General features: G+C 45.5%; 1 protein-coding gene across 1 annotated transcript in view; it reads left to right on the forward strand.

Annotated features, from left to right (window-relative positions):
• The window catches only part of STK25 (serine/threonine kinase 25), a gene marked incomplete in the record, with an annotated part of 665,014 nt that overhangs the window by 149,498 nt on the left and 500,253 nt on the right, over window positions 1–15,263 (forward strand). The window contains 1 exon segment of the mRNA XM_044070790.1: window positions 10,454–10,562. Within this exon segment, the coding sequence (XP_043926725.1) occupies window positions 10,454–10,562 (109 nt within the window).

Raw genomic sequence — 15,263 nt, forward strand, 5'->3', positions numbered from 1 at the left:
TGTACTGCTTTACTTCTACGATGATTATTTGGATTTCATTTAAAACTTTTATTTTGCATTTTATAGCACAAACACTAATAGACATATGCTAAACAAAGCAATACAGTCTCACAATAAATTGACTGTTACTTTAAAAAAAATGATAAGCTAGTAATATTGCAATAGGGAATGGATGGCATCGACAAACTGATTACAGGTTCATAGTTACTAGGTATCTCCACCAAAGAGGACATTCTCAGAACTGCAGCATCCACCCCCTTTAAAAGTACAGCACAGTACAGCTACATCAATCCATCTACATACTGTGGGAATAGAACCCACAGTCTTCTGCATCAAAAGCAAGTATTCTACCCCGTTGTACTACTAACAACACTGAATTGGCATAAGCAGCACAAAACCTCTCACCCCCTGAAGAACTATGCATCACAGAAATCTGGAAAAAGCCAAAATGTATTGGGGGGGGGGGGAACAGAAGCCCAAAACCAGGGACAAATTTTAAACATTGCTTGTATAATCTTAGAAGAGTTGTTAGTATAAAATGTTTTATGTTACCATGCATTTCCTGAAAGATAGGAAGACTGAAAATTAAATGGCTATTATTACTTAGTAAATTCACTTCTCACTGATTTGCTCGAAAACCACAAATTTAAGAGGAACAGACCAAAAGTATGAGCCAGACATTCTGCAAAACTTTGGACAGTTGAGAACTATGGTTAACTCCTTGAATCACAAGTGGTGGTGGTATAGGTAAAGAATTTAGGCTCCTTTACAGGGTTAGGGTTTGAGTATGTGTAACTCTGACCAGCAGATGTTATGTGATCCTATCTCGCCTACATTCTGACTGATGGGTTCGGAGCCGATCCCTCGGCTCCGACTCGGCACGCTTATGCCAAAGAGCGAAGTCTCTTATTGGCTGAGCTTACTATATCCCAGGATGCACCACTACCAGTCCCCCAGATCTCGTTTGCCGCTAACTAGCAAAGACGTGGTCTTGAGCTGGCTGAGCTAAGTAGTGTTTTTCACTAACTATTTCTGTCAGGAATTTTCTAATTCTATAACAAAAAGCTGTTTTAACAGCTATACCGTACTTTTTGTGTGTGACTGGTATTTTTGTGGAAAATTTTGTGTGTGATTGTGTGTTTGTTCTGACTAGAGGCCCCTTTGAATTGAAGGGCCTTTCCCTGTCAGTCAATTGTTTTTCAAATCCTTAGGGGTTCTAGGATCCCCTTTAGTTATTTTTTCTGTAGTTGTCGGACTGTCAATCTTAATCGGCAACCGTAAGCTAATCATTGTAGTGACAGTCATTTAAAAAAAAAAAAAAAAGTGTGTTTTTCTGTGATAGAGTTACTAAATTTGTTGCTATAATGTCTCAGGCTCCTAGGCCTTCGGGCTTTAAGAAGTGCACGAAGTGCAGTTTTAAAATGTCAATCACAGATTTCCACTCTCTCTGTGTATATTGTTTGGGCGCCAAACATTTGCAGGAGTCCTGCAGCGTGTGTCACGCGTTTTCCTCGAGGGTCCTCCAAGAGAGGAAAAATAAACTTATTTTGAAAGGCCTTATAAAACCCTCTTTTGAAGAAGCATTAGCGTCCTCTCCTTCTCCTGCTAAAGAAAAGGCGCCGGCTCCGACCAGTCCGTCGGACCCGACCGCCAAAAGACATAGGCAGGCTTCTCCTTCGGCTCCACGGACTTCGGAGCCGAGGGTGGAACGGTCTGCCTCGATGCCTCCAGTCTCGACTCCTCTGGGTTCGGAGCCGACGGCTGGGGCATCGAGAGGCGGTCACCTTCATCGGCTCCACTGATCTCGGAGCCGATGAAGGTTGTCCGCTCAGACACTTCCTCCTCGGCGCCGAAGTCCTCTTCGGCACCGATGGAAATTGGTTTGGACACTCCTTCGGCGCCGATAGTTATCGAGTCACCTCGGAGCCGGTCCCCTAGTCCCTTGGAGCCGTTGGAGAGACCTACTCGGACCCGTTCGGTCTCTTCCAGGTCATCGAGGATGTCAGATTCGGACATAGACAGGGTGCTCCAAAGACTGTTCCAGTCCCCAGTCTTTCAAAAATTTGTTTCGGCTCTGACCCAATTGGCTTCAGAGCCGATAGCCCACTCCATTGCCATTCCTCCTCCGACCGCTTCGGCTCCGTTGGAGCAGGTGCTGACGGAGCCAGTAGAGATCCTGGGGTCGGCTCCGACCCTTACTCCAACCCCGGCCTTCGGGTCCGAGTTTAGCACACGGACTTCTTCGGCTGGACCCAGGGGTGACGTTTCGGGACCAATGCTGTCGGTTCCGAGCCTCCCTCTCGGTGCTTCGGCCGCGGGACTTCCGTCTGCTATTATGGCTCCGGGGACCGGACCCTCCCAGGATTCTGGGGGTCCGGCTTTCAGAGCTATGAGGAGTGCCTTGGCCAAGTCTTCTTCGGCCATCTCTACGGCTTTACCGGCACCTTCCCTGGGCATGGAGACTGGGTCTTTGGCAGTTCCCCTGTCTCTAGGCAGCGGAGCCCCAGGGCCTGAGGTTACCCCCATGGGGGGTTCCCCTCCTCCTGAGGGTTCTTCGGAGTTGTCTTCGGAGGAGCCCCCAAGGAAGAGATCGTGCAAGAGGAAGCACGTGGACTCCCCCGATGAGTCTCTTACATCGGACACTGATCTTGATGATGCGGAGGGGTCCCCAAAGTCGTCCTCGGATGATGTCTCATTTGCAGACATTCTAGAGATCCTTAAGCAACGAGGCGGCTGGAATTCCAAACCCCCCTCCGCTGATGAGTCGGTGTTTCTCAAGGCCTTCGGGGCTCAGCCCTCCGCCTCCTGGGTGTCTCCGCCCTTTGACGAGCTCCTGGATTTGGTTTGTTGGAGGGCGTGGGAACATCCAGATACTGTGGAACCAGTGCCTTCTCGCCCTAACAAATTTTTGTCTGCCCCACCCGAGAAGGAGTTCTTAACTAAAGGCGTGGCTGTAGATGCCATGGTGGTGGCATCTGCTACCCAGCAGGACGTGGCAGAGGCTTCAACGTCCGTCCATCCTCCTAATAAGGAGTCTAGGAGCATGGATCGGTACGGGAAGCGCACCCTGACTTCAGCGGCCTTTACTTTGAGGTCCTTGAATTATTTGGCACATTTCACCAGACTACAGAGGGATCTGGTCAAGGAGCTCTCAGACTCCCTCTCAGGTAACCTACCTGAGCAGCTAGCCCAGTCGGTTAGCTCTCAGTTGGCTATCCTTAACTCGATTTCTAACTCGTCCATGAGGCTCATTTCATATGCGGCAAGGCGGGCAGAGCGGCAGGCACAGGCGTGGCTCACGGAGACAAGCCTGGCTCCGTTGTGTCATTTCGCGGAGGCTTTCAAGTCTTCCTTTGCCGACGCTCCCTTTGATGGGTCCTCTTTGTTTGGACCCAAGGTAAAAGACACTCTTACCCACTGTGAGCAGGAGGGAAAGACTTTATCTGCCGTAGGAGCACGTTATTCCACTCCCTTTCGGCCTTATCCCAAGGCTAAAAGAGGAGGGAAAATGTGGTTCCGCAAATCACAGAAATTCTTTCCCCAACAGCAGGAAGATTCCCCTTCCAGAGGCAGAGGACGGGGAAATTTTTCTGGGAGACGCCGTCCCAGAGGCGGCAGAGGCCCCCGCAACACTGGAGACCGCGAGTCCTTTCGTGGCTCTTCAGCCTCCCACACTTCATGAGGGATTGCCCGGCTGTGCTGCTCCGGAGCCAGTCTGGTGCCGTTTTGCCAAACACCTAAAAGCCTGGGAGTCTATTACTCAGGACAGATGGGTGCTTCGGATTATTGCCGGAGGTTACACCATTCCCTTCACACACTCACCCCCACCGTCCAAAAATCCCGGACCCACCACCCAGTCAAAGGGAAATTGCAGCCGTAGAAGCTTCAAAGCTGCTAGAAAAAGGAGTCATCCAACCGGTCCCCACAGACCAGATCGGATCCGAAATTACTCAAGGTTCTTTTTAGTGCCAAAAAAGACAGGGGACCTGAGACCCATTTTGGATCTCAGCAAACTAAACCAGTCCGTCATGAAGTCCAAATTCCGAATGGTCACTTTACAATCCATTCTCCCATTATTGGAGAAAGATGTTTGGATGTGCTCCATAGATCTCAAGGACGCCTATTATCACATACCGATACATCAGGCGTCCAGGAGGTATCTGCGCTTCAGCCTGGGAGACAGTCATTTCCAATTTTGTGCACTGCCCTTTGGTCTCACCACAGCCCCCAGGGTGTTCACCAAGTGTTTGGCAGTAGTGACTACTCACCTGAGGAGTCTCGGATTCCAAGTGTTTCCCTGTCTGGACGACTGGCTCCTGACTGCCACCACCAGGCATCTACTACTAGAAAACCTACAAGCCACCATCTCCCTGGGTGCTTCCCTGGGAATTACATTCAACTGGTCAAAGTCTGTCTTGCTGCCTTCTCAGCGCATAAGATTCATAGGAGCAGAGATAGACTCAAAATTAATGCAAATCTTCCTTCCTACCGAAAGGATACAAACATTACAAGGTCAAGCCCGGGCCCTGCTTCTAAGATCCAAAGCCCCAGCCAGGATGGTCCTGCAACTTTTAGGTTCAATGTCTGCCACGGTTCTCCTAGTTCCTCTGGCAAGATTGCACATGAGGATTCTTCAGTGGCTGTTATCGACACAATGGTCTTTTCAGGATCTCCCCCTCAATCATCACATACTGATTACAGAAACGTGCAAACGGGACCTCCGCTGGTGGCTTCTGTCATCCAATCTGAATCAGGGAAGACCTTTTGTTATACCCCCTCCGGTGGCCACCTTGACAACGGATGCCTCCCAGACGGGGGGGGGGCATTGTCTGGGCAGGTCAGTTCAGGGTTCTTGGCTTCCAAACGAAACATTTCTCCATATCAATGTGTTGGAAATGAGGGCTGTACAGACAACATGTCGGTGGTCTGGTATCTAAACAAACAAGGAGGGACCAGATCTTACCCCCTTTGCAGAGAGGCCATGAGGGTGTGGGAATGGGCAGTGGCTACCAACCGCTTCCTGGTAGCGACCCACATTCCAGGAAAATCCAATGTATTGGCAGACAGACTGAGCAGGACTATTCTCTCTCCTCACGAGTGGTCCCTGAACGAAACAGTAGCAGCTCAGATTTTCAAAAGATGGGGGATTCCGTGCTGCGACCTGTTTGCAACACCACAAAACACGAAGTGCAAAAGGTTCTTTTCCTTGACCCCGCATCAAGGGGAGGCAGCTACGGATGCTCTAGTCCAACCTTGGCCAACAGGACTGCTTTATGCTTTCCCTCCGGTTCCACTCCTCCCCAAAGTCATCCAGAAAGCTTCCCAGTTGGGGTCCACAATGATTCTAATTGCTCCGTACTGGCCTCGTCAGGTATGGTTCCCCTACCTACAGAAATATACTCGGGACGGTCCTTGGTTTTTGGATCTAACTCCGGACCTTCTGGTTCATCAGTCGGGACAACAGCACCAGTCCCTTCACACTTTGAAATTAACAGCTTGGCTCCTCCACTTCCGACTTTAGTCAGAAATCACACATTGGACCCGGAAGTTATTCACATTTTATCTTCAGCCCACAAACCCACCACTAAGAAATTGTATCACAGTAAGTGGAAGAGGTTTGCTATCTGGGCTCAACTCAGAGGCTTAGACCCTATTACGGCCCCGATACCAGAGGTCTTGAAATTTTTAACATCCTTGTTTAATCAAGGATCTTCAGTCTCTACTATTAAAGTCCAACTAGCAGCTATCTCCAAATTTCACGAATCCATAGACCCACCGTTGATGAGTAGCAGATTATGTAAAACTTTCATAAAAGGTGCTGTGCTTTTAAGACCCCCAGTTTTTCATCCTGCGCCTCCGTGGGATCTTGATTTGGTACTTCGTGCCTTAACATCTTCTCCCTTTGAACCGGCTGCTACATGTGAGTTGAAATATCTGTCTTGGAAAACTGCCTTCTTAATTGCAATTACCTCTGCAAGAAGAGTTTCAGAACTTCAAGCCCTATCTATCAAACCACCGTACTTGATTTTTCACAAGGATAGAGTATCACTTAGGCCTAATCCATCTTTTTTTCCAAAAGTTTGTTCTAATCTCTGTCTCCAACAGTCTCTAGAGCTACCAGTTTTCTTTCCAAAATTTTCAAACAAAGCGGAATACACCTTGCATAAGTTGGATGTTCACAGGCAATTGCGCTTCTATCTAGACAGGACTCAACAAATTCGAAAAACAGATCAATTGTTTGTGTCCTTTTCAGATAATAAACTGGGTAAAACCATCACTAAAGCTACTATTGCCAAATGGATTAGAGATTGCATAACTCAGGCTTATTCCTCTTCAAATAAGCAACTTACAACATCTGTCAAAGCTCACTCTACTAGAGCTATGGCTACCTCTATTGCATTTCATTCCAAGCTCGCTATTTCTGAGATTTGTGCTGCGGCTACTTGGTCCAACCCGCACACTTTCATTTCCCACTATAAATTGGATGTGGCATCTAAAGGGCGAGCATCATTTGGTTCCACGGTACTCAGGAGTGTTTTCCAGTGAGCCACCCAGGATTCAGGTGCTAGGACGCTGTCCCATCAGTCAGAATGTAGGCGAGATAGGATCACATAACATCTTTTAGTTATGTACTCACCATAACTTCAGATGTTTGGGATCCATCTACATTCCTAATACCCACCCTCCTTCCCCCTGCCTTGGAGATCAGAAGAGATTGAACGGTTTGAGTTCTACTGTTTTTATCTTGTTTCATCTGGCGATGTTATATAAGCAGTGCGTGCGTGTGTGCATGTATGCGGACAAACTAGATCTGGGGGACTGGTAGTGGTGCATCCTGGGATATAGTAAGCTCAGCCAATAAGAGACTTCGCTCTTTGGCATAAGCGTGCCGAGTCGGAGCCGAGGGATCGGCTCCGAACCCATCAGTCAGAATGTAGGCGAGATGGATCCCAAACATCTGAAGTTATGGTGAGTACATAACTAAAAGTTATACCTAACTGGGGCATTTTCACACACACACACACACACACACACACACACACACACACACACACACACACACACACACACACACACACATGTAACAGAAATCACACAGACACACACCCACCCACCCATATAACAGGAATCACACACCCCCCCCCATATAACAGGAATCTCACACACTCCTACCCCATATAACAGGAATCTCACAAACTCCTACCCCATATAACAGGAATCTCACATACTCCCCCCATATAACAGGAATCTCACACATCCCCCCCATATAACAGGAATCTCACACATCCCCCCATATAACAGGAATCTCGCACACTCCCCACTATATAACAGGAATCTCACATCCCCCATATAATAGGAATCACTCACACTCTCCCCACCATATAAAAGGAATCACACACACACACACACACACTCCACCCCCATGTAACAGGAATCACATGCACACACTCCACCCCCATGAAACAGGAATCTCACGCGCACACACACACACACACACTCCACCCCCATATAATAGGAATCACACACACCCCTCCCTGCCATAACATTTATGTACTTAGTAAGTAAAAGGTATCACACACACACCCCTGCCATAACAGTCGCACAGTAAATGATAGTAAAAGAAATCATGCACACATTTACTTAAAGTAATGCCTGTCATAAAAGTTAAGCAGTTTCTCCTGCTGTGAAGATGCCTGACATTAAGTAAAAGGAATCAGACATACAAGTCAGTCTAGCCCTTAAGTAAATGTTAAGCACAGCACAATTTCTGTAATGGCTGCAGCTGTTAAGCTAAGCACAGTAGTTTCTAGGTAGACTAGCCTTATTTGCAAGACCATGGAGAGAATCATCATGGACCTTAACAACAAAGATATAGGTAATCTCCAAACACTTGACCCTACTCAGTTTAGATTTGTCAAAGGGAGATCATGCCTGTTAAACCTGGTGGACGACCTTGAGACAGTCACCAAAACCCCGGACAATGGGAAAACTGTGCATACAGCCTACCTGGATTTGGCCAAGGCTTTTGACACTATTCCTCATGCTGGCATTATTGACAAACTCCTCCAGCTAGGTATCAACCCTTATATCATTAGATGGGTCGCTAACTGGCTCACTAATAGAACTCATACAGTCAAAATAGGGGAATCCACCTCCAGCAGAAAACCTGTATCGGTGGTGTTCCACAGGGATCAGTCTTGGTACCACTACTGTTCAGAATCTATTTCTCTAAAATACATGCAAAAACTAAAGGTCTGTGGCTGACCAAGTTTGCTAATGACCGCAAACTGGGAGTGGTGAAAGAATCCACAAACGATGTCAACATCCTACAAGAGAGTCTTTTGCAAACAAATGATTGGTGCCAAAGTCACGACCTTATACTCCATTCAAAAAATGTATTATCCCTTTTGGTAAGAGTGATGGTCCTACTAACTACAACATCAGTAAAAATACCCTAAGCCCACACTCAGTAGTGAGAGACCCGGGCACACAGGTTGACGACAACCTTACCTTTGATAACCATTTCTCCACAGTGGTGAGGGGGACATTCTATATTGCTCAGGTCATAAGTAAGGGCATTGCCACCAGAAAAAAAGAAGTTATAACCTCCCTGTACTCTTCCCTCATCAGGCCAATAAATTGAGTACAACTCCCCTTTTGGTATAAACTTTTCCAGGTACCTGCAGCAATTGGAGAGACCACAAAGGTCCTCACAAGAAGAAGTCAAGGTGTTCAGCATCTGTCCTATGTGGATTGGGTAAAATCACTGTCACTTTACTCCATTTCATACAGACTACACAGAGGTGATCTCTGCTTTATTGAAATGCTGCATATCCGTAAGTCCAATGGCTCACGTGTTAGTTGCTCTAAAGACCTTAACCTGGTATGTGACATTAATAGAATCTGCTGGAGGGACAGGTTCCTCTCCCAGAGGTTACTGCACCTGTGGAACGGACTCTCCAATTCATGTCAATTAGAGCACCACTTTGGCCATCTTCAAGCGCAGTCTAGACAATTGTATGGGTAACCGAAAATTCACCCCGAGGTTCTACCTCTGTCTCTCTTGGACAGGGGCAATAGGTGCTGATCATGGAAACAAGGGCAGAACTTGACTAAGATTGTAAGGGCCCTATAGCCATTAGCCTAGTAACTTCCTGTGATCCTGTATGGAACAGATACTTCTCCATGGACTGCAAAAAATTATGATTGGATCTCTAATCATAACTTATGTGTTCTCGACATGGTTCAAGATTCACTTCTTGAGCTTTACTCCTGAGGTGAATTTCTTGACATTAATGTCTCTAACATAATAATGTGGTTATGATCACAGACTCTATCATAATCCTTTATATTTAACATGCAAAATAATTTTAACATCATAGAAGTGTAGCAAAGTAGGACTCTAACTAATATCAAGGTATATATAGTCCTATTCAGAGTTATCACAACTTAATTTAGGCTATAATGATAAGGTGGATTGTGGAGGACAGGCAGAATAGTGTGTGAAGTGCAATAGAAGGAAGTAGGTGCTGTGAGGGTGGGAAGTGGTGGTGAGTGGGAAGAAGACAGGGTGGGGATGAGAGTACAGTATAGATAAAGAGGAGAGGGAGGCAGGGGTTAATCTAGAATGGATGTCTTATTTTAAGTTCAGAGGTGAATTTATGGAGGGAAGACAGAGCAAGTGTAGTATAGTTTTGAAATAATAGAACGCCTTATGGAGAAAAGAATTTATGAGGAGTGTTCATGGCATAGTATTATCCTGGCAGCCATCACATGATTTTTTTTTCTTTCTTTAAACAATGTCCTGTCTGCATACCAGTTGAGTTCTCGGGCAGGGATAATGATTGATATGGGATTGTCTCCTACTTCTGTAAAGTGTCATAGTTCCTTAGCCAACCCTACTGCCCCTTCCTGTCTTGAGTTGATGACCCTCTTTATTGGGAGGGGACACATTTTGACACATGCAACACCTCCTCAGGAGAAACAAGGCAGCAATGTCTTTTTACACCTCTCCATCCCAGGTTGACTTTTTTAGTGCCTGAGCTGCTTAGTGTACTTTTCCTGATTTTGTATTTTACATGCCTACAACCTTATTAGACATAAGTAGGCATTTAGTTTAGAGGAAGGCAGCACACATGAATAAAGGGAAATGAGTATGCAGTCCCTCAAAGAAAGGAAATTAAAAGAGATGACAATTTCTTAGATTCTGTGTGCAAACAGTCCAAGATGCCACTAGCTTTCAGTGGAATACTTGTATGTAAAAGGGTACACTATCAGAAAAATTGTGTATGGGCAATGTACAAAGTTTTGATGTGCTTCCCTGTGTAGAGAGGATAGAGAATACATCAAACACCTTTCTTTTAGACTTGTCTTATCAAATGATAAACTTGTTTCAGTTTTATAGGATTTTAACTTGATTTTTAAGGATTTGAATATTTTTTTCCCTTTTCAGTTAAAGCCAGGCCCACTGGAGGAGACGTACATTGCAACAATTCTTAGGGAAATTCTGAAAGGTTTAGACTACCTGCATTCAGAGAGAAAAATCCATCGAGACATTAAAGGTAGGTCAAGAATGTTGTGGCAAGTAGAAATTTGAAAACATTTGATAATTTGTCATTCCGGAGAATTGGGGTAATCTGAAAATTAAGCACTCAGGGCAATTGAGCATTTCTGGGAATAGCTTTATGATGATGCCTTTATAAAGGATTACTCGTACCAGAGTTGCTTGAAGTTTTCAGTGGAATGTGGTAAGTGCTTGTTTGCTTCATGTAGGACTGAGTTTTGTGCCTGACTTTAAAGTACTTTGATCTCAGCCCTACAACCTCCCAGAGAAAGAGTGAGACAACTTTTCACTGTCCTACAGTGATTGCTGTTTCCCTGATGTTGTAGTAATTGGCTTGCCCTGCAAAAACAACACTTTTGTGTTTATGATTCATAAACTTTCAACACTTTTAATACTTTGAGCTGATGTGTACAAAGCTTTCTTTGTCATGCGTTTTGTGAAATGAGCTTGAATGGCTTTGACTTCTTAGAGGATATGTTGAGTTCAGTAATGGGACTGTTAGTTGAAAATAGTTGGACACTGGCATAGGATGGAACACAGTTAAGACTGGACTAGAAGAGCTTTATTCATCACCGTCTAAATACATAGTGGACATCACAGGGAAATGGGAATAGCTGACATCTAACTTGATAGCCTTCCCCAGACTAGCACCCAAACCTCTTTGCTTATACATGAGTCCTAACTACATTTTAATGATTATACAATGTTAGACTGCACACAAATGACTTCTGACTTGTGATGTTGTATTACCCAAGTGCCCTCATGTTGTGCACAGTATCAATTGCCTGAGTTGACATCCTTCACACCATCCTGTCTCCATTAGATTTCTATGTAATCTGCTTAGATTGTTGCTGTCATCTTTCCCATTCTCCCCCAGCCACCATTCTTACCTTTCTTGACTTCATTCTGGAATGCTGACTTGTCCAGGTCCTCATAGAATGTTGTCATTTTTCCTTTGATCTGTTTTTTTTTTCTGACTCCTTAAGCCTCCATGTGTGTTTTCTTTATTACCTCTTCTTATTCCCACTAGAATTCCTTCCTGCTCATCTTGTCAGCCTGTCTGTCTAGAGTTTTGATATTTCCTACAACACAGTCTGTCACTTCCTTTTCTCTTCCTCCTCTCCTCTTTTTCTGCTCCCTTTTGCATCCATTTCCCTTTGTACTGTTTAGAACCCTTTTCACTTCCCTAAAGTTGTTTTCTGTGTTTGTGTTTCCTTCTTTCTGCATTATCTACTCCATCATTATTTTTATTCCATCCTGCCACTTGGCTTTTACCTCTTGCATGTCTGTGTCATTTTCCTTTATTACCCTTAGCACTCCATCCTGTAACCTCCAGTGTCATCTTCTCCATATGGATCAGTCTTATTCCCAGTGGCTACTGTTTGCTGCCTTTTTTGTTTTATCATTATTCTCAGTAGTTTGATACAAAGCTGTTTTAGCTCCTGTTGCCACTCCTCTACCTAGTTTGCTCTTTTGTCATCTTACTAGGAGCCAGCCCAGTTAGCTCTCCTTATTTATGCCTTCTTAAGAGAGTATATTGCCTGTCCCCATTGTGCCTTTCCTTCCCTGTAGAGCACCAGCCTCCTCCTCCTCTTCTTTTTGTTATTTAGTGTTCCAGCCCATTTTCAGTATTTATTATTCTACTCCTGTTCTTTTAATATTATATTGCAAGCCCCCATTACTTTCACACCCACCTTCTTTACATTTTTCATATAGCAAAACAGGTATGTTGTAAATGCTTCTTTATGTATGTGAGTCCAGTTTTACAACAGTCATTTATTTCCTCACCTAGGTGATTCAGCTAACTTCCTCTTTTGGCATCCTGTGCATGTTTAATTCCTTTCTGAAGACTGAGTACCTCTTTCTTTCTTACTTCTCTCCTGCAATCCACTATCTCCATATTCTTCTTCCTGCTTTTTAATAGCCATGCATCCTTTATCCTTAGGTTTGCTTCTTGTAGAAGAATTCTCTTCTCTCCTTCCCTTAAACTTCTCGTCCATAGTCTTTGATGTCCTTCAAGGATGCATCTGCAGTCATCACATATGGGTTGTCCTGCCTCAGGCAGCCCTTCGGTCGGCCGGATTCCAAAGTCTGGGTCCGGCGTCGGCTGATGTCGCAAATTCCCTGACGTCAGAGCGCCTGGGGTATAAAAGCATCAGCTGACGCCATCTTCCCCAGTCTTTCTTGCCGCGTGGTGCTCGAAGCAGAAGCAGTTCGCAAGTGCCGGTCGGCCAGCTCCTGTATTTCAGCTAACCGAAGACTTCAAAACCTAAGTACCCCGTTGGGGATTCTTTCTTGCCTCAGCCAATGTCAGATAAAGTTAATAATTGTTTAACTTGTGGGAAACAAATACCTCATAAGGATTTCCACTCTTACTGCCTCCCCTGCTTAGGCCCAGACCACGACGTCTCGGCCTGCTCAGCTTGTGCCTCCTTCAACCGACGCACTCTTAGATGTCTGTCAGAGTTCGCAGAGGAGTTTTTTGGGGCTAGTTTTGCTTATAAAATGCCGTCGGAAACCCCGACTTCACATTTACCTAAGAAACGGAAAGACAAGGACCGACGCACGCGGCCCGCGGTTTCGGCTGAAACCACGGCTAGGTCTACCGCTAGTGTCTCGGTCTCGGCTGATACCGAGTCCTTGGAACTTCCAAACCCTGAAACCGTTCAACCGACAGCCTCGGCCTCGGAGGCCCCTGCCGAGTCGGTTATTGAATTTCCTTCAGAAACTGGTGTCTTGGAATCTTCCGACACCATTCCACTAGACAAAGCTACACTAGCATGTGGGGTAGCCAGGCCCCCTGCATCCATGTCCATAAAGGCTTTTACCAGGGCTAAAGCTGCTAAACACACAAAGACTATGCCTCCCAGGGTTATTCCTTAGGGACCCACTTCTAGTTCTCAGATCCTAACTTTGGCAGAGGACCTTATTTCTTTAATCAGGGGCTCTCAGCCCCATCCGGACAGGGGCTCTCAACCACCTCTAGACAAAAGGCCCAGGATTGATCCCCCTGAGCCACACTCCTCAGAGGAGGTCTCTGTTGGCTCTGATCACTCGGACTACCAGGAGAAGGCTTATTCGGCCTACGAGGATTCGGATGCAGAGGAATCTATTCCCTCAGCCTCCCCTCCTGAAGAGCTTTCCTTCGGGGAGACACTTCACTCTATGAGAGAGCATTTCAAATGGCAGGGCCAGGAATATTTTGATTCCAGGAAAAGATTAAGAACCTTTCTACATTTACCTCAGCATAGACCTTTCGCTATTCCTCCTGTTTTAAATGTTATTGATGATGTGTACTCTGAGTCTAGTGTAACCCCTGACACTCTGCCTCCGGCTCCTGTTAAACCCGATAGGTATTACAGGGTCCCGGACTCTCATAATTTTCTTTACAAGGCCCACTCTGCTGATCCTGAAACTGTCTCCCAGGGCCCTAAAGGGGTTGCAGCTGCTACTACTAAGAACCCACTCCCCTCTGCTAAGGAGTCCAGGGCTTTAGAGAGATGGGGTAAAAAAGTGTATACTTCTGCCACTCTTTCTATGAGGGCTTTAAATTGTCAATTCCATATGATACAGTACCAAGAGTATTTGTTAGAAGAATTGCATAAGAAACTGTCTTCTTCTGAACCCCTTGATCGCAAATCCCTACAGGATCTGGTACATAACTCCCAGCAGGTTAGCAACCATTTCTTGCAGTGTGGTTATGATGCATTGGAAGCTTCATGTAGGTCAGCAATGACAGGTGTCGTCATACGTAGGCATGCTTGGCTGAAGGAACAATCTTTGCCAGACCATGTTAAAGCTAAGCTTTTGGATGCTCCACTAGAAAAGCAAAAATTATTTGGTTCCACTGCTCAGGAGGTCCTAAAGAAGTATGAGGAAAAGGTAAAATCTGTACAGACAGTTAAGGATTTTCTTCAAGTCCAACCACCAAGATTCAGTAGAAATTGGCCTAGCAAGAATTGGTCCTTTCTGGACACAGAAAGATTTCAGAGAGGCCGGAACAGGCATGCCAGAGGTAGAGGGCAAGCTAGGGGCCTACAGAGGCCGTCAATGGCAGCCACCAAACCAGACAGGTAGTGCAGGGCCTACAACTGCTGCACAAGGACAGACTCAATGACTTTGCCTTGACTCCGCCAACCAGGGCTCAATTAGAAGCACCTTTAAGCAGAAAGCTTTCTTTATTCTCAAAAAATTGGCACAGCATTACAAGAGACAAATGGACACTGCAAATAATAGACAACGGATACAGGTTCCATTTTCACACATTGCCAAAAAGAAAAGGCATGCCAGATCTGCCACCAAATCAAAGGGCAGAGGCTTTGAAACAAATCTCCAACTTAAAACAAATGAAAGCTATAGAAAAAGTTCCTCTTTCAGAACAAGGCCAAGGATTTTATTCCAGACTATTCCTTGTTCCAAGAAAAGAAAATCAATGGAGACCTATTCTCGACTTGTCCGCACTGAATACTTATCTCATTGTGCCAAAATTCAAAATGCTGACTCTACAGCAACTCCTTCCCATGCTGGGCAAGGGGTCTTGGCTGGTGACTCTAGACCTCAAGGAGGCATACCTGCATGTCCCTATCAGACAAGATTGCAGAAGACACCTCAGATTTCTTGCAGGTTCAGAGCATTATCAATTCTCAGCATTGCCCTTTGGCTTATCTACTGCGCCCAGAGTATTCACAAAATGCCTGGC

The sequence above is a fragment of the Protopterus annectens genome, chromosome 4.part1 (genome assembly GCF_019279795.1).
Source record: "Protopterus annectens isolate FY-2018-M chromosome 4.part1, PAN1.0, whole genome shotgun sequence".
Lineage (NCBI taxonomy): Eukaryota > Metazoa > Chordata > Ceratodontiformes > Protopteridae > Protopterus > Protopterus annectens.